The 24,067-nt window shown below is 41.1% G+C and overlaps 1 protein-coding gene across 1 annotated transcript in view; it reads left to right on the top strand.

Moving 5' to 3' along the window:
* Positions 1–2,552: 2,552 nt before the first annotated feature.
* Positions 2,553–24,067, top strand: part of LOC103781950 (sodium/hydrogen exchanger 2-like) — a gene marked incomplete at its 5' end in the record, with an annotated part of 25,691 nt that continues 4,176 nt past the window's right edge. Inside the window, 9 exons of the mRNA XM_008949679.1 lie at positions 2,553–3,016; positions 8,391–8,641; positions 14,759–14,976; positions 15,770–15,972; positions 18,778–18,867; positions 20,051–20,121; positions 21,599–21,760; positions 22,344–22,440; positions 23,336–23,467. Coding sequence (XP_008947927.1) covers positions 2,553–3,016; positions 8,391–8,641; positions 14,759–14,976; positions 15,770–15,972; positions 18,778–18,867; positions 20,051–20,121; positions 21,599–21,760; positions 22,344–22,440; positions 23,336–23,467 — 1,688 coding nt within the window. The remainder of the gene's footprint in view (positions 3,017–8,390; positions 8,642–14,758; positions 14,977–15,769; positions 15,973–18,777; positions 18,868–20,050; positions 20,122–21,598; positions 21,761–22,343; positions 22,441–23,335; positions 23,468–24,067) is intronic.

Below are 24,067 nucleotides of genomic sequence, written 5' to 3'. Positions count from 1 at the left end.
GCATTTCCAGCATAAGAGTGCACTGGATTTCACCCAAGAAGTAGGAAACTAGAATGCTAAGCACTTTTAGCTCCAAGAATACTGAACTTGCACTTCAAGCAAGTGTTCTAATGCCCAATGGCCTGAGGGTAAACATCTTCCATGCTGGTGAAGTTAGGTCACTGCATAGTCAAAAGCCCAAGAACAGGATCAGAGGAGGAGAAAGTAGCTGTGGTTCAGGATAAAAGTCTGAGTAGCCATGTACTGCTCCCAGGGCACTCTTGGCAACGTGGCTGTGGATCCATCAAAGCAGGGAGGATGTAGAGGACTTAGCAGTGTTGGCTTGATAGTTGGACTTGATGATCTTAAAGGCCTCTTCCAACCTAAAGGGTTCTATGATTCTATGTCCTTCATCCAGTGGGGCACCTGTGCCTGATCTGATGTGCACCAGAGCCTCAATCCTAGCTCTCTGCCCTTCAGTGAGGAGCTACGGCCTGTCCCTGGTCACCTTTGAATGCCTTCCATGGAGGCAGGCAGTCTTTTAGGAGTTCTGATGCTGTTTATGTGGACAAAAAGCACGTATAACTTAGTGGCAGCCTTTCTGTTACCTTGAAGGGTGAGGTGGAGTACCAAAAGCTCTGGGAGGATATGAACATTCCAAAGAGTGACTTGTAAAGAAGAAAAGAGAATGATTTATTTTTTTTTAATATATTCACAAATTTAATTGCCATTGCATTACAACTGGTTGGGATGGTTTTTGTTTTCATTAAAAGCTGCATTTACAAAAATTCCCTCTTCAATTTTCGTTGAGAAATTGATTTAAGATACTTTTGAAAGGCTTAAAAAAACCCCCAACTTTTAGGACAACCTACTTAGGCAGGGGAAAATTCAATCACTGTATTGGAAATTTTGGCATCCTGCCACTGCAGAAACGAAGACAAACCGTAAAATGTTTGTGGGGAAGCACCTGAAAGGTGAAGACTCAGGTCTCCAACCACAATTTCTTGTGTTCCAGGGTCATTACCTGTTCTGTCAATATAGGATATTGGTGGTTCCTGTTTCCAAGAACGACAGTGAATTTGGCAGTCTTAATGGGTCAAATAGGCTGTGTTTCTAAATAATAAAAGTCTGTGTTCATCCAGAAGGGGAAAAAAAGCAGCTTGAGCTGCTTACTTTTAAAAATAGCTTTAACAGTTATAGAATATATAAGTAAAACCTACTTTCCCCTTCATCCTTCTTGGCCATTTGTTTTTCCTAATTACAAGTTAAGGCTTCCTTTTACCTGGAAAAAAAAAAAATCTGTGATGGAAGGAGAATTAACAAAATGGGTCTTTCAAGATACAGAAGCTTGAAACTGGGAAACTGGATGTGAGCTATACCAAGCTTCCACTAGTTTAACTGTTTCATCTACAGGTGTGATTTTTACTGAAATAGTTTTACTGAAATAGATGCCCGTTATTACCACACCCAGTGTTTCCATGCAGCTCTCATTTAAAATAATTTAAATGCTTTTTAGTTAGGCAGGAATTGTGGGATCTTGTGGGTGTGGATAGTTTTCTATATAATTATATAGGCCAAATATAGATAAGGAGGAGCCTGGAAAAGATTGGCATCGTCAGGACCTGGAATGTGACCTTGGTGCATAAGGTTGATTGTTCCATTAGATTGGCCACAGTAAGTTCCTTCAAAACTTTTCCCATTCATTACCAAAATTATCCTTACAGCAGCCAACTTCTACAAGTAATGGGAATCTTTAAATCAAAACTGCATGACTTTGAGATCTTTAGTAGGCTAAGGAACATTCAACCATGAAGTCCTCATTCAGAGCCTTTTTTTATTACTTTTTTTCAGTACTTTGCACAGATTTTTATGAGAGACTCCTAACACTATCATAATTCATAGAATACAGAAGAATGAGTATGATAATACAGGCTACAACTTACTGTCTGTTCTATGGAAAACATTGCTTCTTGTCAAATGAATTTGGAGGTTCTGCTAAAATCAAGAGAATGATTATGTCTGTAAATGCTTCCTCATGGTGGCTGGGGAAGTGACCACCTCTGACTGGGTGCAGGTCACATGTGCTATTTCCCCTCCCTAGCTTTGAGACTATGAAAGACTTCTCAAAATGAAATTAATGTATTCCTTAAACTCCTTTTGAAGATGTGCATGGAGGAAGGGCTGGTTAGTATGATTTTTTTCCCCCCTCTATGTAGATGTAATTTGCCCTAGAAAAGTGTTTGGGTTGTCTTCCTGGAGGATTCCACTCACACTTTCACAAGCAGAACCCTTGCACACGGTTGCTCCAGCCAGCCTAGCTGTTAGCTGGAACTTCTAGCTGTTAAATTGTCTCTCCACCAAATGAATTAACTACCCAAGTTGACAGATTTGCCTTGACATGTTGTGGTGGTCCAGTCCAGTCTTTCTGATGGAAATGAAATTACCTTGTGATTGCTGTTTGTTTACTTCTGTAGTAAACTAAGTCTCTAACTAAGATGAGAGAATCCAAAGTAATCTTTTGGATTCTGTACAAATAACCATTTTACTTTTTTCTGTTTGAATTTCCTTTGAAGGCTTTCATCTCTATCACAAGTTGCCCTCCATAGTACCTGAAAGCTGTCTCCTCATTCTGGTCGGATTGCTTCTTGGTGGGATTATTTTTGGAGCAGAGGAGAAGTCCCCACCTGTAATGAACAGTGATGTTTTTTTCTTGTATCTTTTACCACCCATTGTACTCGACGCTGGATATTTTATGCCAACTCGCCTTTTCTTTGAGAACTTTGGTACCATATTCTGGTATGCTGTGGTGGGCACACTCTGGAACGCCATTGGCATTGGAATTTCACTTTATGGAATTTGCCAGATCAGTGCGTTTGGTTTGACTGATATCACATTGCTGCAGAATTTGCTCTTTGGCAGCCTCATTTCAGCTGTGGATCCTGTGGCCGTGTTAGCTGTTTTTGAAAATATTCATGTCAATGAGCAGCTTTACATCTTGGTGTTTGGAGAGTCTTTGCTGAATGATGCCATAACTGTGGTAAGTGACTTCATAAATGATTAGTTGATACAAACGATAAAGGATTGTTTGCATGCCACTCCATTGCATCTCTTTGTATCTGGTTATCACAGTTTGCTAACAGATGGAACTCAAGGAGTGCTGATGTGTTTATGTAATTCTCTAAATTAGATCTAGCAACTATGGTAGTCTTACTACACCAGAGTAATGTGTATTGGCAGTGTATTTGCTCTAGGGATTTTACTATCTGATCTCTTTAGTCTCTGTATCCTTGAATTCTGTTACTTCTGTAGCCTGAGGTTTTCCTCACCTGCAGAAATGTCATTGGAGAGGAGAGGGAAAAGGGCCAGTGTGGAGTGTCCCAGCATGTTCACAGGGAGGACGGGCACATCACTGAGAAGGCACAGGACCCAGTTCCTGCCTGCCTTTTGCACGTGCCCATCCAGGTGGAACTGCCCTGAGACCACCGATCCCTTTCTCCTAGGATACAGGTGAGATAGGACAGCCAGCTGCAGGCAGGAACTTCTAATCATTAACTAGCTGAGCTGGGTTTGTGGTGCTGACCTGAGGACAGCAATCTGAAAATTCTGTGAACACCCCCACTGGCCCTCATTTACACCCAATGACACCCTGTCTGGGACATTACTTCCATTTTTCCATGCCTTGCTTGAAATCCTGCCCATGCCAGCTGTGTCCTGGCATGCTTTCTGCCTCAGGAGACAGGAGGTCCAGTATTCATATGCCAGAAGGATCAGAAAGATTAATGAACTGGGTCCACATCTTCCCTGTCTCTATCACTGTCTTCTTAGTTCTGTACCATTCTGTGCACAATTGTCCTTTGTTTTTTTCCCTTTTCCAGGCCTTTACCTTACCTGCTTAACACTTGTATACATCATCATTTAATCTGAGTCCCAGTAGTAATAGTTTCTTGTCTGTTTGTGGGAGTACTGTTGGGTTTTGTTTGCTTTTTTCTTACCTGTGCTTCATGCTTTACCTGACTCTGTTGCTATCCAGCCAGCTGAACTGTGTCCTCTCTTACAGGCTTCCCTTAAAGCCTGGCTTTTCTCATTAGCTTCCAGCTGAAACTGCTTGCCATTGCTAAACTGGTATTTAAGCCAGTCCTGAAAATGAGTGGATGTAACTATGAGTTTCAGCCATGAAAACAGTTCAGCCATGGCTGTGTCTGTTTCTGTTCACTCTTAGTGGCCACTCATGCAGTGGAATTCTTTTCGTGCAAGTTTCTCTAGGGGGAAAAAGGTCTTCTTTTGTGTTAATGTAAACCTTTTTTTATGGTGTATTTTTCCCAATAAAGTCAGTTCTTCCAATTGCAAGATTGGTCTTCTTTCCACTGGAACAGCAGTTAATCCAGTGAGATTTGCTAAGAAAACACTACATCCTGATGATGGAAGTGTTCATGTGTACCATTGCCCAATGGCAAATAGCACCTATAGAACTGTCGTTTTGGAGCAGGCATGGCAATTTAATAACTGTGATGCATGGCTTTCCTGTAGGCATCATTATTGCCTTCTTTGGAGGTAGTCCTCAGTCAGGGCATGCCTGCCCAAATGCCCTAACACAGGGGAGATATTCTGAGGAGTCTGTAGGGCAAGCCCAGTAACGCATTGGCCATACATACATATATTCATGAAGGACTGAAAGGAATTTAGAGTACCTTCAGTCTTACTTCCCAGCTATTGCTTACACATAGCACTTGGCAGGACATCAGCTGGGTTCCACATGCTAAGCACTGGTCTGCTAATGGTTCCTTGTTATGGTTTTGCACACCTGCAGCCATGTGATTATACTTTAAATGTGACCCAGGCCATCAGATTCCCTGTGGGTGCCCTTAGAGGACCTCACCTCCCCTGCCCATAGCGCTGCTGCTGGACCAGTCCTCGCCGTGGTGCAGCTGGGGTTACCAGCTGTCTGGTCAAAGGAGATGAAGTTTTGTAAATACCCTCTCTTCCTATGCCCTTGTTGTGTTACTGGGAGAGCTAATAAAACCAGCTAACAGAGCTCAGCAGCTTCTAGCTTTCATCTGCTGGAGCCCTAGAGTCCCACCTGCCCTGGCCAGTGCCTCCAGTGGGATATGGGGATGAAGCAGGAGGGGATCTGAATGCAGGGTGGCCATCCATGGATAAAAAAAACCCAAGGGCTACACAGACAGGGAGTGCAGATCAGTGTGGCTTTAGGGAACATGCTTTCTAAATACTTTTAAGCCCTTCTTGCTGTCCCACTTGCTCTGCTCCTAATAAAAGCTTTTATTAGGCTAGCAGGGTCATCTATGCTTTCCCTTTTCAGAAAACGTGCTGCCACACCTGCACTTCAGATACAAAGTGAGGTGTGCTTTCTCAGGAATCTCAGCTCTGCTGGGTTTCTCAGGTGGTCCTTCATGCCTGATAGTTTTTGTGATATACCTGTGCATTTGATTTTGGAGCTTGAATTTAGCTGAGGACAATGTTTGCCAGGTCACTTCTTGTTCAGAGTTGATGCTTTACTAAAAGGCTGGGAGCATTAACTAGCACAATGCTATTAAATGGCAAGATCACAGTTGAAGTTGAGTGTTAGCAGTTCAAATTCCTATTCCAGGCTTAAAATCACACGGAAAAAGGAGCCAGTGTCATTACAATAATATTATTGTGCATTACAGCAGTGCTCTGTTTTCTGACTCTGCTGAAAACATTATTTCAGAGTGCTTTATAGTAATTTCAGAATTAGAAACTATCAACTGAGAACTAATGCAAACAAGCAATTAGTGCCTAGGAAGAGCAGAGATACTCCGAGACAAGATTAAAATGTGATTTGTGACTAATACTCCTTGGTGTAACCTTCAGCGAGTTCAGCTGAAGGATGTTGAGTAAATGCAAGTCTTGAACTTGAAAAAAAAGCCCTATCCTCATACCAAGTGCATTACCAAATGTGACCAGAGTTGATGTTAACTCACCTGAAAGTTTAGAGAGAGCTCTAGAACTGAACTGCTGTAAAATAAAAGGGAGGTGAAACTGATCTTGATCTAATTTACAGCAGTGTAAATAAAGAACAATAGGCGTGCAATCAAGATCATGTTCATGCCATTCCATAGTCCCCATTCCATAGTCCTAGCTGCTGCCTCTACTGTCTGGTTTTGATCTGAGGTACAAAGGAGAACACTGCTTTTCTTCTTTCAAATAGCTTATGGCAACAGACTTTTGAGATTTCTGAGGACGTCTGTCTGTGGAAACAACAGGCTCCATTCTGTTTGCAGGCTGAATAAATTGCTGTGAGGAGGAGTTGATGTTATGGAAAGGCTATTGCTTGAGTAGATCAAAATTATCTTCTTTACAAGCAGCTCTCAGTGCCCTTACTTTGGAAACTTGACAAACATATTCATATAGTTACTTTTTAAAATATAGAAGAGGCTATTTACAACTCCAATGAAAGAAAATAATTGTCTTCCCTAGTGGATATCAAGGGAGTATTCTGCTAGGTCAAATTCTGTAGGTGGCCTGAAGAATAACACTAATCTGAGGTAGTCCCAAGTTTCAACAAGTTACTCAGGGAACCTTCTCTCCTTGCAAATTAAAACCACATCTCAACAGTATTTTTCTTCAGCCTGTGATTCTTGGAGTCCTGGAGTCTGTGGACTAAGAGGTTCTTGTATAGTGACTAACAAAGGCACACATTATCAGTAGTTGTAATTTTGGTATACTCTTCATACAAATCTATAGGGTCCACAAATCAAAACAGGTGGAAAATGGAACCTATGATATTCCTTTCCTGTCCTGCACAGGACATAGTAACAAGGAACAGGGCAAAAGACTGGAGGTCTGCCTCAGAGCAGCAAGGTGAAGGGGTTTGTCCAGGTGAAAAAGGACACTTCTCCCAGGTGGGCTCATCCTCAGGGCATCATTGCTATCAAATAAAAAGTTCATGCTCCTGCTCTTGTCCTGCTTGTTGCTTTGTAATGAAAATCACTGGTGACCATTCTAGGTTTGATTTAACTTTCTTTTTTCATGCTTGCTCTGGAATATATTTTTTTCTTTTCTTTTCAAGTCCTTTCCTTTCACTTATCCTGCAGGACCCATAGTAGGCCATGTCTTTGCATTAGTCTATGCAAAGGACTTTTACCTCTGTAAGACCTCTCAAATTCTGACCAAGAAGAACTGAACAACTTTCAGGGGAGAGAGAGCAAGACTAGGAACATGACAAATCTCTCCCAGTCACTATTCAAACACCTCCATTGTTGGCATAATGCAAGTGCTGATAAAACATTGTTCTCTCAAACAGCATTTCTGATAGAGAAACCTGTTTGGTTTACTAATAAATCCAGAAAGAAAGTGGAGGTTTAACTCTGCAAGCTGTCCGAGATGACTAGCCAGGTGTTTATTATGACAACATGGCTTGCTCTGTGTCCCCACTGTGATAGGAATAGGTGCCAAGCTTAGATCTGTCCAAGGGGACTATGCAGCCAGCACAGTATCACATCACTGGGAGCATGGCACCAAGCAATGCTTAAATCTCCTAAGCAGGTCTGCAAATGCAGAGACCTTTTAAGGTTTCTTTAGGAGTAACTGGTTCTGTTGTTGACTGTTTTGTAGTAACTAAACTGCTGGATATAGAGAAATGTGGACTTTACATTGTTCTGTTTCCTGTGTAAAGCAAAAGGGGGCTCTAAGAAAATGTGATAATCCTGTTGACCCAGTTGCTTTTGGGAGGATGGTTATAAACACTTTGAAAGTTAAACTCAGCAAACACATGGTAAGAGGTTTGTTATTGGGAGTTAAATCCAAATCTCTAGAAATAATTTGAAGTTTGAAAAGTCTTCAAACCACTGGATTCCTCATGGTTAATAAGTCAGAGAAAGAGTGCTCTATAGATGTCATATTTCTTGAACTCCTTGGGGAGGTTAATGTTAATTCCCCCTGCCCACACCAATGTCAGATGGGTCTGTGGCCTGATTTAGTACTGCAGCTCTTGGTGTCTTATGTAAATCCATCACATTTGAAAAGAAACTGATTTTTCACTGATGATGAAACTGTATTTTTTCCTTCTTTTTTTTAAATTTCTTTAATTCTGGGGAATATCTGAAATGGCCATTTGTGGAGGAATAGAAGTTCTGCAAAGTAATTTAAAGAAAGGGTAGATAGATCTATGCTCCTAGCCTGCAAAATAGCACAGATTAATAAACCTGTTTCATTTGCAAAAACTAGAGTAATGATATTTACCTTTCTTTATGTATCCCCCTAATATTTATGGATGACAAGTAATATACCAGAAGTAAACAACAGCATATCTCAGAAGGGAGTTCAGGGTAGACAGTGAAATTCAGAGTTCAAAATTGAAGCAGGGGAGCATAATGACATGAATGGAAATTAAGAAGAGTTCAGAAACATAATGTGCTTTCTTTTTCTCATAGGTCCTGTACAATTTGTTCAAGTCTTTCTGCCAGATGCGCACAATTAAGGTTATTGACATATTCGCTGGGATTGCTAACTTCTTTATAGTGGGGATCGGTGGAGTGTTGATTGGAATCCTTTTGGGATTTGTAGCAGCCTTTACCACCCGTTTCACCCATAAAATCCGCGTGATTGAGCCACTCTTTGTCTTCCTGTACAGTTACTTGTCATACATAACAGCTGAAATGTTTCATCTCTCGGGCATCATGGCGTAAGTACCCCAAAGTTCATAATAACAGCACCCAAGTAGTAATGCCAAAGGAAATTACAGAGCTGACCAGATTTTGCAGCCTTTGCCACATGGCATCATTCCACCGAGCATGGCAGCAGTGCTGGCTTGAGGATTTCCGGCCTCTCCCCTCCCACTTCCATCCCATTCTCTCAGCTTGCCACCACACCAGCTGTGTCACTAAAACTGTTCGTGGCATCACACCATAAACCATATCTTTGAAATGTGCCAAGTTAAAAATAATCCCTTGTATTTTCAGTGGGGTTATTTTTAACCCAGATCAGTGTGGTGACCTGCGTCCTCATGTGACCCTACAACTAGTCATCAGGGCATGGCTGAAGGGTGGTCCACAGTGATGTAGCGGTGGCTGGGTGGGAGTGGGAGTGGTAGCTAAGAACTTCATGAACTGGCTTCACTTCTGGTGCCAATATGTTGTGAAATTGCATCTTACACTTAGTCATGTGAGCAGCCAGTAAGTACCATTCACTGAAGACAATGTGTATAGCATTAAGCAAACTTCTGTTGGATTACAAGCACCGTATGGATTGGGTGAATGTAAAATTTGCAGAATCTAGTCCTACGGTGATATAAATTTTCAGTTTAGTATCTTGGTACATGTATTTGTGTGTTGCAATGATCTCTGTATACATCGTTATGTATAAAATAATATTATTTTTCCCACTTCCAACAGCTAAAAATATTTTCACTCCTGGGCTTCAGTAAAGACAGAACCCAGCCTCTTGCTTGATGCTGTTTATACTGTAACAACCCCAGCTTTAGAAAGACCCTTTGTGACATTTGATATACTTAAATGGTTTGCCCTGATTCCAAGTGATATTCTTAAAGGCCAACCTTCTTAATGACTTTTTATTGTTCTAGTGGAAAACATGAGTCATTCAGACATTAGGAACATAGCTTTTTATGAAAGCTTAGATGTTACTTTAGAGTATCACTAATACTTAATAATACCTCATCTGATGATTATCTTTCTAGGAAAGTGAAGTTAGGTTTGATATCATAGTCATGCCAGCATAAGGTTTTCTAGAGCTGGGAAGCAATGCACATGGAAACTTGCAGCTGATGATTTTAGTAGTATAAAAACAGAAATATGCCATGAAATGGGAGGGGTTAGTACTTTAATGTAAGTAAAGAGATAAAGATTGCATAGGTTTCTTTCTCTGATATGAGCCTAAATAAAGTAACATATGCATCCACTTTGACCGAGTTCATAGATGTGCCATCTCTTGCCCTAGCTTCTATTCATAGCACTTGTGTGGTTTCCAGTTGCCTCTGCTTCTGAAGTCAAATGTCATTGACATCCTATGATCAAATACTTAAAGGGCTTCTAAACCAAAAGTGTGCAGCTAAACTGCACATGGAAAAAACTGTGGCAACGTGCATGAAAACACTAATTTGGCCCTGCTGCATCCAGGGTACAACGGAAGGGGCACAGAGGGTCTGCTGCTGGTTCAGTGGCCTCATGGCACACCAGTGCTGCCCATGGCACTAACCTGGCCCTTTTATCTCTAACACTGCCCCCTGAGCGGGTGCCAAACAGATAAAGAAATACAGAGTATTTTTCCCCTCCCAACAGCACAATAGAAAAGAATCTATCTTTAAAATATGCTGGATGTTTTCTGACTCTAGATGTATTTTGTAACAGCTGACAGTGCTGGGTACATCAGGGACACCCGGGGGAGCAGGAGGGGCTCTCTGCAAGCCGTGTAGTGTCTCAGCTGTCATGAGGCCTGAAGTCTGTCCCCTCCCAGCAGTGCTGCCGAGGGCCTTAGAGCTCCTGTGGTCTCTGCATCCCCTTTGAGTAAATCTACCCTGTACTTTTCACATTTCATTTGGCGTTGAAGTGCAAAGAGTGTTTTGCTCTGTGTCGCAGTGCAACACGCACCGGTATTGAGTTCCCTCTCATTTTCTCCAGCAAATGACTCATAGCAGGTTTGCTTGGGTCTGACTTCAGAGTTATCCCTCCATGGTGCATGTGGTTGGACCAAATGACCTCGGAGTGCCCCTTACAACCTAGATTGTTTATTATATGCTTCTGTAGCCACTTGCAGTGCAACCTGTAGGGAACAATTGCCTGATCTCACCTTTTTCACCCATATCCATGTGAGTCTGTTAAACGACCGATTCCCACTTCCTTCATAATCAGGTTTGTAAAGATGCTCAGCGAGACCTTGTGGTTACATCTTGTTCCATATTTGAGGGGTAGGACATGAGCAGGAACATACAGTGTTAACAAATGAATAAGGTGCATACACAGAGTGCCTCATTTCTGCACAGGCAGGAATTCACTGGCAGAGGAATAGAGGGGAAAGAACAGCGCTTGTCTCTCTTTGGAGAAGTCTGTGTGCTTGTTCTGAAGACAAATAATTCTTGAAACATCCACGTATACCCCCTGCACCAGGGTACCCAGCTGAAATAGTGAAGGGACTGAACCACGTCCCTGTGAGCTGCAGTGAGAGTCCTCTTCAGAAGGAAAGAGCTTCTGCTGTAACTAGAGCCGGGCTTGAATCGGGATCACAAGTGTGAAACACACCGATGTGATTTAGAGCTTTATTTTCTTGGTTCCCTTTCTAACTGTAATGCTGCATTTTCTACTTACTAATTTCTCATAAAGACTGTGAAGCAGCAGAACTGTTCACATACGTTTCTGGTTTTTTTGCAACAGTGAATTAGCAGGCTCAAAGGAACAAAATTGAAACAAGTGTAAATTTAGTAGGTCAAGGAAACTTGAGGATTGAACCCGGTGGCCTAGTTTATTGCAGTCATGACAGAAACTGTACTCTTTGTACAAGAGAACTTTTATTCTTCAGAAGCACAGAAAGTTGCAGGTTCATTGTAACTGTTTTTCCCAATCCTCCTTGACCAAGGCAACTACCTCAGGTCACAGAAGTGGAAGCCAGAATCAATATATGTGGATAACAAATGTAAAATAAAACACACCTAAGCTTTTGCTTTGATTGTTGTGACAGTAAAAATTTAGTTTGGTTTAGTTATACATATTAGAAGAATGTACATGAAATATTGCATGTTTAAATACATTTATTTCATATGAAATTCTAATACCATATTGCCTTATCATTTTCAAATTAAAGAGACCTCAACATTTTTTTCTAGCACAGATAAGTACTCTAAAGAGATACCAGATTCACAAAGTGGGCAGTAATTAGCTGTGGAATATTACATACCTGAAGAACAACAAATAATGTACAGCACTATTTTTTATGCTAGTGAACCAAATCATCAATTAGTTGACACGAATTGAATGAATGCAAAATGTGACTGAAAATAACATTATAAGAGTGTCGTCCCTTTAAATTGCAGTGGTTAGGCACTGTAGATGTTTTAAGTTACAGCCTGCAAAGATCCTGATTAATCTGGTGACAGATTCTTATCAGACGTCTATTTACAGTGTCTCCATTACCTCAGGATCCAAAAACAAACCATGTCCAGAGCATGCTTCCCCATTCCCCAAGCTGCAGGGCTTTCCTGAATGACTACAATAATGAAAACGATTTCTGTTAAGAAGGTAATAAACAGTTCTGAGCGATTTGCTTTGCTTTTGATGCAGACCTGACAGACCTAATGCTTTGGGCAGTAAGCTGCAGCTTTGAGACTCTGAAACGACCGTGGGTCTGGAAGCAGCTGTTTTGAAGCTTGTCCCCTGTGTTCTTGCTATATTGCTTTTGCTGCCCCTGCACTTGCCAGCTCCACCATGTGTGCAATTGGCTGGAGGTAGCTGGGATGCATCAGTCTTGTTATACTGCAGATAAACAGTACACACAGAGAACTGTTGTGACCTGACATATTTGCAGGTCTGTCAGGCAGCCTGTGGCTTTTGAAGAGTTGATTTGCCACCGAATATGAGAATTCTGGAGGGTGGTAGTGTTAAGCAGATTTGAGGCACTTTTTCACATGCACTTTTGAGGTTGGTCACCAGAATTACATGTAACCTCAGAACCTGGTGATGTTTGACAGCATCCAGGCTTGTGTGTTTGTCCTGGCCAACTAATCACTCCTTATCAGGATAAAATCCATACATGGCTCAGGTCCTCTCCCACTTTTTTTCCTGTGATATGTAGACACATATGTTTGTGGAATCTATGACAAGTCCCCAGTGGGCAACCAAAGATCAGAACAAGGAGGAGAGCTGTGAAGAGCATTGGCAACCACTTGCACAGACTAGAAACATCACCTAAACCACTGAGCGTTGCAGGGAGAAAGGCTGTGTGCTTATGGAATCTGTGTAATTTCTTCCACGTTGGATCCCATGTAGCCAAGAAGAGCTCTCCTTCCCATACAGCATGCTGCCCTGGGGCCACAGAGCTTTTTTTCTGTTCAAGACCATGGTGAAATGAGCTGACAATGACTATAACATTGACAATTATGTCATTACTAAATGCAGATGGGAGCCTGGGATAGTTTTAGTCAAGCCTTCCTTCTTCTTAGTCTTGGCATTGGCTTAGGGTTGGAGCTAGTTTTTGCGTGACAAAAGCCATATTTTTTTTGTGCTAACTATATGCCTCTCTGTCACCAAGTGTAGGTGAATGAAAATGCAGGGTGAAGGCCAGGTTAGATGCACTATTCTGCTAGCAAACCCTCTCCACCTGCATTTGTAAGTCAGTGCCTGACCCCTTGGACTGCATCTGTCCACACATCAGACCCTCTTCCCCGGGTTTTATTCACCCTGATGTGCCTGCAGGGCCCGTGCTGCTTGACAGAGGTCAGTGAAGTGCACTGTCCTCTTCCAGTGTCCATGTGTCCTCCCAGATATCTCCCTCAGAAGTAATGCTGCCCAGTCACTTTGGGGATGTGGATGTGTTGGTGGGATCAGAGATCTACAATTATGTTTCAAATCTTGGCCATTGTCCTCCAAAGCAGGCCATGCTGGTTCCACGTGAGAGAAGGAAAGGTCTGGACAAAGCTAACTTTAATTAGGATAAAGGTGTCCAGAGTCTGCCAGTGCCTACAGCCTCAGCTGCTGCCATGGACAGCCTCCTGCAGAATGCTAAGACAATTCACTATGTAAGGTCCTTTTGAAGGAAGAACCCAGACGTGTGTTCATAATATCAGTGAGCTCTTTTTGAGCTTTTCCTCATTCTGCCTTTCTATTTACACTTTCATTCAGGGACTTTTGAGTTGTTCAGAAATGAGGCTCTTGGCTGAGAGGCAGGACATGCCCAGCAGAAGATTTTCTGCACTAGGATCTTCCTGAGATGTGGGAGAGTCTTGTTCATCTTTTTCCAAACAGATGCTGGCAAACCTACCCATCCTCCCCCATGAGAGAGAGAGGTGTGAAGATTTCAGTAGAAAGAAATATCCCCTATGTTGGCAGATAATTGTAAATGAAAATCTGGTGGAACTGGGATAAATAACCGTAGGACAAGTCCTCATGGACTCTGTTTGCAAAGACAACATAAATACACATCCCTCTGTCCATTTAAGTTTACTGTGCATGGTTTGAGAACCTACACATGAGCATGTATAATGTTTTAAATAGCGAAATCAGAGAAATTTAAATTAAATTTCAATACGGAAATCAGAGGCTACAAATTTCTGTAGCCTTGCTGCTTACTTTGCCTGGAAGGAGGAGCTGGCTACTGTCACTGCCACTGTAGAGGGCAACACTTTGGTGGGACAACCACTGGTGGGAAGGGAGGGAATCCCTGCCCCAGGACATGCAGATGTCATCCTGTCTGGTGCCCCTCAGCAGCAATAGAAGCAGAAATCTCTGTTTTCCACGGCTGCCTCTGGCTCCGCTCATCTCAGCCTCTTTCAAAACACAGAGTTTGAGCTACCCCTGCACAGATCATGTGGATTTAGTATGTGACAAATCGCTATATACTGATGTCTTCTCAGAAAACTCCCCACTGCAGAAAAAAAACTCATGCTCAAAACTGTCAGCACACCAAGTCTATACATTTGAGATTGGTTATGGAATAAGTTTTGATTTGTATTTTAAAGGGGACTATGGGAAAGTGAATAATATTCTGCAGAAATGAGAGAGGCTGAAAAAGAAAAAAAAAAAAAAAAAACAACAAAAAACCTAAGCCAGTAAAATAGAGGATAATGTTTGCCTTTTAGGATTACTGCTTGTGCCATGACCATGAATAAATATGTGGAGGAAAATGTTTCTCAAAAATCCTATACGACAATAAAGTATTTCATGAAGATGCTGAGCAGTGTCAGTGAGACCTTAATCTTCATCTTCATGGGAGTGTCTACGGTTGGGAAGAACCATGAGTGGAACTGGGCCTTCGTGAGCTTCACCCTCCTTTTCTGTTTAATCTGGAGGGCACTGGGTAAGCAAATCTCAGACTCTGTGTCAGTATTCTTTGCAAGTGAAACTTTTTACCTTTTCTTAAGTAGAAAGTGCCAAAATTTAGATGGAGTCCCCTCAGGTTGTAGAATGGTCTTCTTATTTGTAACATCTAAGATTGCAGGGTCAGCTTCCATCTTCCCCCAAAATGGAGCCCCCAAATCAGTTTGGTTCTCATTCTGTCCATCTGAAGTTAGGCAGTCTGCTTGTTAATCAGAACGTATATATTTAAGTCAATATTTATTTACAAATTTATGTCTTCTCCCTCCATCCTCAGTGTTGCATCCTTACTGTTTGTGGAAGTGAAATTGAATTAATAGGAGTTTGCAGGATTCAAAGCACAGATTGATGGGAGTGACAGGCCAATGTGTTCAAAAGCACCTCAAATCCTACTAAAAAAAACCAAAACAAAACAAAGAGTCTTGGTCTGTAGTTCCTCAGAGAATTATTGCTGTTCCAGAGGTGCAGAGTCTGTCAGACAGCTGTCTTGTGATCAGTTAGCTGCTTCAGGACCTAAATCCATCTGAGCTGAGTTGGTTAGCTCATTAAATATATTTAAGAGCATCAGTTCCTTAGGCATTTTAAATTTTTCTTCCATGGTGTTTTCAAGCTGCTAAGTAACATTTCACCTTGCAATAATATTTAGGTAAGAAGGAAATAAAAGTGCTGTAAAACAAATGTTAGCATTTGGGGGATTTCTGTGTAATTTAATTTCCCTTTTTTTTCCCTTCTCCCTCTTTCTGTGTTTTGTGTTGTTTTTTTTTTTTTCCCCTCAGGTGTTTTTGTTCTGACTCAGATCATTAATGTGTTTCGGACAATTCCTCTCACTTTTAAGGACCAATTTATTATTGCCTATGGAGGCCTCCGAGGAGCTATTTGTTTTTCACTTGTATTTCTGCTTCCTCCTGCCGTGTTTCCCAGGAAGAAATTGTTCATCACTGCTGTCATTGTGGTGATATTCTTTACTGTTTTCATTCAGGTAATGACTTCCCTCTCCTGGACTTTTTCTTTCTCAGAATAAGATAAATAAGCAGTGGGCAGAAAATGTCCTAACTTACTTGAAGGAACATACTTGAAGGTACTCTCTGTGGTCATAGTTTAAAGAAAATGTTATGTAAACTGCAGAGAGGTATCCAAAGTATGCCAGATATTAAGTACTTATGCTAACATCTAAGTAGTATTAAGCATTTAAGACCTAGTGAGGTTGAAGTAGAGATAAAAAAATAATCTGGGTACAGCCCCAGCAGTAATCCCTTGTTAGAATATTTAAAGTGGTGCATTTACTCAGGAGTTGGGTTATGGTGCACAGTGAGCAGGGAATGGAAGACACTGAGGGTACTGAGAGGTGAACTGGAGTATTTGAGTCTGGGTGTTAGGCAGTGGTGCTACAAACCAGCTGGACGTCCATCGAAAAGCACCAGTTGTGTGGAAGAATGTGGAGAACTTGTCTCTGATGTCAACCTGTCCAAGAGAGAGGCAAGTGACTGAAACCAGCAAAATTTAGAAGAGGCTAAGACCCTCAAATAAACATGTCAGGCTAGTCATTATCTGGAGACAAGAGAGAGATATGAGAGGCTAGTCCATGGAATTTCAGGTCTGTGGGAAAAAAAATACATTATTTTAGCCTGTGTTTTGTGTGGGTGAAGGTGCCATGGGGAGCAGCAAGTATCTGTGCTCATACCTGGGAAAGGGGAAAAGGTGGCTGGAGCATCTGGAGGTCAGTTAGTTGACTTTAGCATGTAAGCTGTGAAAACTGATTTTGAAGGATAGAATACTTTAAAATACAGAGGTAAATGGAATGTGTTATAAAATGCAACGTGGTTTCCCAGAGGGAAACCTGGTATCATACTTTGATAAGGCAATTTATTTTCTAGAGCAACCTCATCTAAATCATGACTATTGTAAAATCTTTGGGAGTGGGGGCTACAGAGGAGGTTGTTAACTTAACTACTTGTTAAACTGTGGTTTAGATTTGCTTTAGGTTGATTGTAAAGGGAATGAGGAAGGAGCTGACCATTTCTCCTATAAAAGGAAATAGAAGCATATGGTTCTTTGGGTCAGAAATGACCTCTGGAGATCACTATTCCAACCCCATGCCCAAAGCAAGGCACCTTCAAAGTTGTATCGTTTTACTCAGGGCCATGTCAAGCTGAGTTCTGAATCTCTATGGATGGAGATTCCTGCTCTTCTCTGGGCACTTGCCCCAGTGTTTGACCACCCTGGTTAGATAATAGACTGATGAGAAATTATTAATGAAATTTCTCACAGACAGTTCCTGAGGATGGTTTTGTTTAATATTGTCATTATTGACCATGGCACGTAAGCATAGAAATTGTTTTTTGCTCATGTTGCTTAATGACAGGCTTTGGAAAGTGTTCTTGGGGTGACAGTGAGATGGGGTATCACGTAGAAAGCAGAGAATAACTGAGGGCAAATATGTCAGAATGAAAGTTAACAATAATAAGTGCAAAAGTTTTCTTGCTAGGACTTTTTTTACTTGGGATTTCTCTTATGAAATGGGAACCTTTCATTTGAAAGCAAACAGAAAGGGAAAAAGATAAAGGGGTACTAGTTGGTAATGGGGTAGAGTTTAAGCCACCAATGCAGTGGGAATAGAAGAAAAGTGAGGCTGATTTTAAGACATACTGAGATGAGCATTTCCCTCAGAGAACAGTGTTGTGTTCTCGAGTTATCATGGGACTGGAAAACCTGTCACGTGAAAGGAGACCAGGATGCCTTGGCCTTAGCAAAATGAAGGAAAAGAGGGAATATAATTACTATTTATGTGAGGGAGTGAACAGCAGAGAAGGAGGAACACTGTTTAAACTAAAAAGACAAATGCTGGCAGAAGAACAAAGTGGTACAAAGTGACCACGATGCAATTAAGAAGCAGCTTTATAATTATCAGAACAATGAAGTACAGGATGAGCGTTCCAGTATGAGCAATGGGGCAAAGAAACCCAACTACTTTAAAGATAAAGCTTGATTCATTTATGAAAAGAAATATGTGACCTGGTTGTCTGGGATAGTAGGGACTGATCTCAACACCCTGAGAGATTCATTCCCCTCTCCTGTGCCAATGAGCTTGTGCAAATAAACAAATTATGTCAATTCTTCCACAAATAATTGTTCAAAACCATTATAGCATTCTGGGATAGGCAAAACTTTTTGTTCTTTCTCTGAGAATAGTCAGTCAAGAACACATATTTACAAAAGGTTTTAGCGTCATGGTCTTGAGAAGCAATTTTAGTGCTACTGTTGACACATCTTTGAGTACCTGTTCTGGAAGCAGTCACTAAAAAAGAGGACTTTATATGTTTACTTTGGAATGATGGTGGATCTGTGTATTAATTCAGAGAAAAAAAAAAAAGAGTTTTTTTTCTAATCCATAACAGAAGTGAAAAAAAAGTTGCAAAACTCTACAGGTGGGGTAAGTGATGTATTACTGATGGGGTTTGTCAGGTTGCCCCTCTTGGACCTTTTAGGTCTAGGGAGCCCCTTCCTTCCTTCTGTTGCATTAGTGGGGTCTGTGTGCTGACAAGGACTACATAGCTCAGTGCAACCCTTGCTAATCAAAAGAGTGAATCTGCTGTTATTGTGTCAGGCTGGATTTTGGGTTTAGGAAGGTGAAAGGGTATCCAGAGCCAAAAAGGTACCCACAGCCGTTTTCAGTGCTCTGACAGAGATGGACAAGACTGAAAGGTTTTGTTTTTTCTTTATGCTTATGCCAAAAAAAAACCCAAGAACTCTTTCTCTTTTTTTGTCTTTTTTTTTTTCTTCACAGGGAATAACAATTCGCCCACTGGTGGAGTTTCTTGATGTCAAAAGGTCAAATAAAAAGCAGCCTGCTGTCAGTGAAGAAATTTATAACAGGGTATGTTGCAGCTTCAGATGAAACCCTCATATAGATGAAATTCCTAATGGCTTTCAGTAAGACAAGAATTCAGCATACAGTGTTACAGAGAGGCACACACCCTTTTAGATTTCTTTTTGACAGCTGTTGTAAGCACAATAACTGTAAGGCTTATATTTAACCTTCAGCAATTGCCAAAATTAGCATTATTATCTATCATTATTTTGGAATCTTCACTTTCTTAATTGTTCACCTCTTGAGGTAAATTAACTTTCTGTAGCACGTTTCACATATGAGATAGATGTTATTTTAAAACCGGGCTACATTAGAAAACCCTTATCAATTTAATTACATTATACTGAATTTGACTTAGTCTAATTGAACAAATCCAAGTTCTTCCTAAACATACTGTTAAACTTGCTTAACTCTCACACCATCAGCTTCGTTATGGATTTGTATTTTTTTTCAGTTTATTAGCCATGCATATTCTTGAATGCATTTCTCTCTGTAGCATACCTGTGGCAGGCGGTTTGAAGTTCCAAAAATGGGAATAATAAGGGCCACATTCATCAAGGAAATCAATTTAAGCATCTAAAAGTCTGTCCTTTTAGAGCTTATCCTTTGGGCATATCTACCAGGATTTCTCCCTAAGTTTGAGAGACCCTGACTATGGTACTTGAATTAAGAGCAAACAAGGTAACAAGGTGCCTTTGAGGATCAAGTGAGATCTTAGCTAAACTGACTCACTCTTTTATAATTCATAATAGGCTGCAGAAGAGTGTGTTTCTAATATTATTAGGTGATCAGGACACTTTGGGGTGAATCTGGATCATGGTACCCTAGAATGGGAGCTCAGGACCTCATGATTGGTATCTCAGCTCTGTCCTGTGCATGCCAAGGGGCCAGTGCTGATGTGGGGAACTGCTGCCCACTCAGGCTGTCTCGTGCACAAAGTCATGTGTGGTTCACTGTCAGGAGGTCCCTGGAGAAAGCATAGTGCTGAGTGGTTAGGGAACTTACATTAAAATATGGGAAAAAATCTTCATATTTAGGTAGGAGCTGAGCAAGATTGACGTTGATGAAATGAGCAACTAACTTCTGTGCTTTTGGGGCAAGTCAGTTAGAAGTTAGAAACTAGTAATGCCTAAGGACAAGGCAAGTGATGTCTATAAGTTTATTTAATGAACCAATGTTTCCTGTTTAGTTCTTTGACCACGTGAAGGCTGGAATTGAAGATGTGTGTGGACACTGGGGTCACAACTTTTGGAGAGATAAGTAAGAATGGCATTTAAAAGTCTTTGTTTACTGGAGAGGCTGGACTGGCTCAGAAGCAAGAAACAAAGGCTGTTGGGCATCATATTTAATTTTCAGCATTTTATACTTGGAAGTGGATGGTTGGTTTTAGAGCTTGTGGGTTACAAAGGGAAGGCAGCAAAACAATGTCTTTTTACTAGACCACAAGCAAATAGAACAAAAGATCCATCTGGGAAGAAAGTCAGCCCTCTGACCACAGGGTAAAGTATGGTGCCTTCTGAGACTGTCCTCTCCCTGCTTCTGACTGTTTCAGAGCATCTCCTGTAGGTCTGCTGAGCCTTTCATCCCATCTGCTTTCCTCTTGCAAATTGTGTCTCTCTGCAGTGTTAAGTGAGGGGTTAGTTCCCTATTTGATGGGAAACATACAAAAGCTTTGGGACTTTCTCTGCAGAGATCAAGGCACTAGCTGGCATGAGGTGCATAAAAGATCCTAATGGCAGGCAGCTCCACAGTTTTCAGTGCTATTATTTAAGACTTAGTGTCAGTTAAGAAGATTACTACTGGTAATACCTGAATAATTCATGTTTTCACTTTAGCTGCTGAATCATTATCATCACTGGTTAGGATCTAACTCCACTTCCTCAGAAACGCAATTTTTTTTTACATCCAAATCCTTTAGACCCAAAGTGTGGGCATGGCTCACTCACCTTCTAGTCACTGCTCCAACGAGAATGTCTAGTGTTTGTTATACAAAGAGGAACAGCAGCAGCAGGAAGAGCTGAGAAGAGCTCTCTCCAAATAACCTGGGGGCAACACAGTGAGAACACTCTCCTGACAGATGCTTGACATAGGTACAGCTTTCCTTGACTCTAGCCTGGTTCCCTCCAGCCTGTGGGAGGTCTTTAGTGAACAGATTATGGAGCAAAGGAGGGTCTCACCTCTTCCTGACCTTCAGAACCAAATTCAAGAATAATTTCAGAATGGCTGGAGGGCAAAATATTTTCTGACAAACAAAATCACCCCAGCTGTAATCAATATTTTTTCACTAAGCATCCAAGAGGATCACAATTGCTTTAGAGGAAAGGAGAACTTCCAGAGCTTTACAAGAGAAGGCTAAAATTTCAATGAAAAAGCAGGCAGTGCAAATTTAGGCCTTTCATTTGTTATTACAGTAAATATTTAATGTTCTCTTTGTCTCAGTGAAAATGGAGAATTAAAAATAATATTGTCAAATAACACAGAATACCTAAACGTTAGAAGCTGCTGCTAGGGAGACTGTCCATTAACATATTAACCAAAACACAAGTTAAGATACATCTTTCTGAAGCAAAGATGAACTTGACCCTTTTTTATGTTGCTCAGCAGCAGGTTGTTAATATGAACAGACACATTCCAAGGCAATAAACTCCTTCCCAATTTCATTAGCTACAGTATATTGACTTTCCTTAACTATGCACAGTAAAAATTAACTGGTTGGGTTGCTTTGCCTCACATACAGGTTTAAAAAGTTTGATCATAAATACCTGCGAAGACTTCTAATCCGGGAGAACCAGCCCAAATCCAGCATCGTTTCTTTATACAAGAAGCTGGAAATTAAGCATGCCATTGAGATGGCAGAGAGTGGAATGATAAGCAAGGTCCCATCGTCAGTGTCTCTCAGGTAAGCCAGCGAAGTGGCCAAGCACTTGGGCTGGGTCACAGGAGTTTTTTCACAGCCCAGGGTGTAGGCAGGGTAATCATGCTGGCGTAGGACACTTTGTGTCCAGATGTCACCTGGACAATGGGCGAAAGCCAAACAACAGCGTTTTGCCTGCAGCTTCTAGGTGAAGTGCTGGGTGAGCTGGGCTTGCCCGCAGCGTGGGGGTTTACAAAGGCACCTGCTCACAGGAACACTCATCTGCCACATAGGGCAGAGCTGGGCTTGAACCCGAGCCTGCCCATCTGCTGCATACAGCTACAGGGGAAGCCTAAGGGGCATTTTGAAAAGTACCTTATCAAATCTACAATTTAATGTGATTTATATCAAATCTTGGAGACTGGGTTTTGAGCCTCACCACTGACTGAAATGAGATCAAGATTTCATTCCTTTACGTTTTCACCTGTTCCTCAGTTCTTTTGAAATGTTGTTTCCAACCCTAACAAAGACTGTAGTTTGAATGTAGCTCCCAATCATTAGAATAAATCATTTTTTGTCTCTGTCTCCTTCCTCTATTATCTTTATTTTTTTTTTTATCCTGCCACAGTGAATATCATGAAGGAAAGATAAAGCCACTTTCTCCCACTGAAATGGAAAACATGAGGGAAATACTAACAAAGAATCTCTACCAAATACGGCATCGAGTAAGGATGAATTTACATACTTAAATATCCCACTACTCTTTGAATACACTGGTTACCTAACTAACATATCTTTGGGCTAGTCCATCTGCTGTACCATAGCATAATAATGAATGCTGTTATTTAATTCCACTGCCTGTGAGTCCATGTCCTATCGTATGTACAGCAACATATTCATACCCCTTTATGTAAATAACTTCCTTCATCTTACACTATTGCTAAAGTTTACTGGTTTTGTCATATTACCTGCAATATGCATATTATTTAGAAAGGATCATAGGTGCAAATTCAAAAAACCACTGCCCACCTATATTAGTATTTTGGTCACTTCATGACATGGGATTAGATTCCCCTTTTGCCTCCAGCTGTGAAGTTGTTTGTATTAAGAGCAGAGATGATGAGCTGGAAAAATTGTGAAATAAAAGCAAAAGGACATTTCGCTTTTACCCTCCTGTGGCTAAGTAGTATGAATGCCTGAGCCCTTGGAAAACGTTCAAAAGTGGAGCAAGCTTCAGCTTGCTGGAGGTAAAAATGACTTTCCCCTAGGTGACTTCATCTTATGGCTTTAAATGTGCGTCCTTTTGACATATTGACTGAGCTAGTACAGCGTGGGGGTAAACACTGTATTAAGCCAGCTTTATCCAATTTCTCTTTCATTATAGATATCAGCAGGTTATAAAAAAAAAAGCAAAACAGGTGCTTGTGAAGCAGATGACTAAAAAAATACTGGCATAATTACTGGTGTTGTTGTTAATCATCTTCAGCATGATTTTGTTCACAAGGATTTATGATGCTTATTAAAGGATTAAAGCAAAAAAACCTGTTTTAAACTTTGTATAGAGTTTAACATGTTTGACGTTATGCTTTTCAGAGTGTGACCAGAGCTTTTGTATTTCAGACAATGTCATACAACCGACACAGCCTGGCTGCAGATGCAAGTGAAAAGCAGGCCAAAGAAATTCTTATCCGTCGCCGGCACAGCCTCAGGGAGAGCCTGAGGAAAACGAACAGCCTGTCAAGAGAAAGACCAGTAGGTGCATTTTGGTTGTTTTATAGAAAGCAGCTCTTTGTAGCTAAATGTCACGAAGAAAAAAATCTTCTAAAATGAAAAAAACCCTCCACTTAAATTTGGAAGACAACTGCACATATGTCACGCTTGCATCTTGAGTTGCATGCATGGGCCCCTTAATTTGTGTTGACCCTTCAGCAAAGCTTCAGTCTTGTAGAATGTGATATGGGAGTGGGATCCACTGCCATGTTTTTGTCTCAGAGGAGCTGAACAGCCTCTGTGAACAGTCTACTTCTAAGGGATGGTCAGTATTCTCTATCAGTAGTTTGATGAACCATGGAGCATCCAGGTTGAAAATGACATTGAGACAGACAAACTACTTACAGTATGCTCCAAAATATGGGAAGAGAACTTTTAATCACATCAGTCAGAGTGAACTCTTCATCTGAAAAATGTTGTGGCCTCTTTAGTATTCATAAAATGTAGCTGGGACTTCAGATTTTGGCATAGAATAGGAAAACCCCCCTCTGCCTATGAGAAATGCTATGGCAGGATAATATTTGGCTCTCTGAGGCAATCCTGAAATACCTTCACTGTAAACTTAGACCATATTTGAATGGA

The sequence above is a fragment of the Merops nubicus genome, unplaced genomic scaffold (assembly GCF_000691845.1).
Source record: "Merops nubicus isolate BGI_N331 unplaced genomic scaffold, ASM69184v1 scaffold23721, whole genome shotgun sequence".
Lineage (NCBI taxonomy): Eukaryota > Metazoa > Chordata > Aves > Coraciiformes > Meropidae > Merops > Merops nubicus.
Note: the sequence above shows the minus strand (reverse complement) of the source record. Positions and strands in the feature narration are given on the sequence as shown.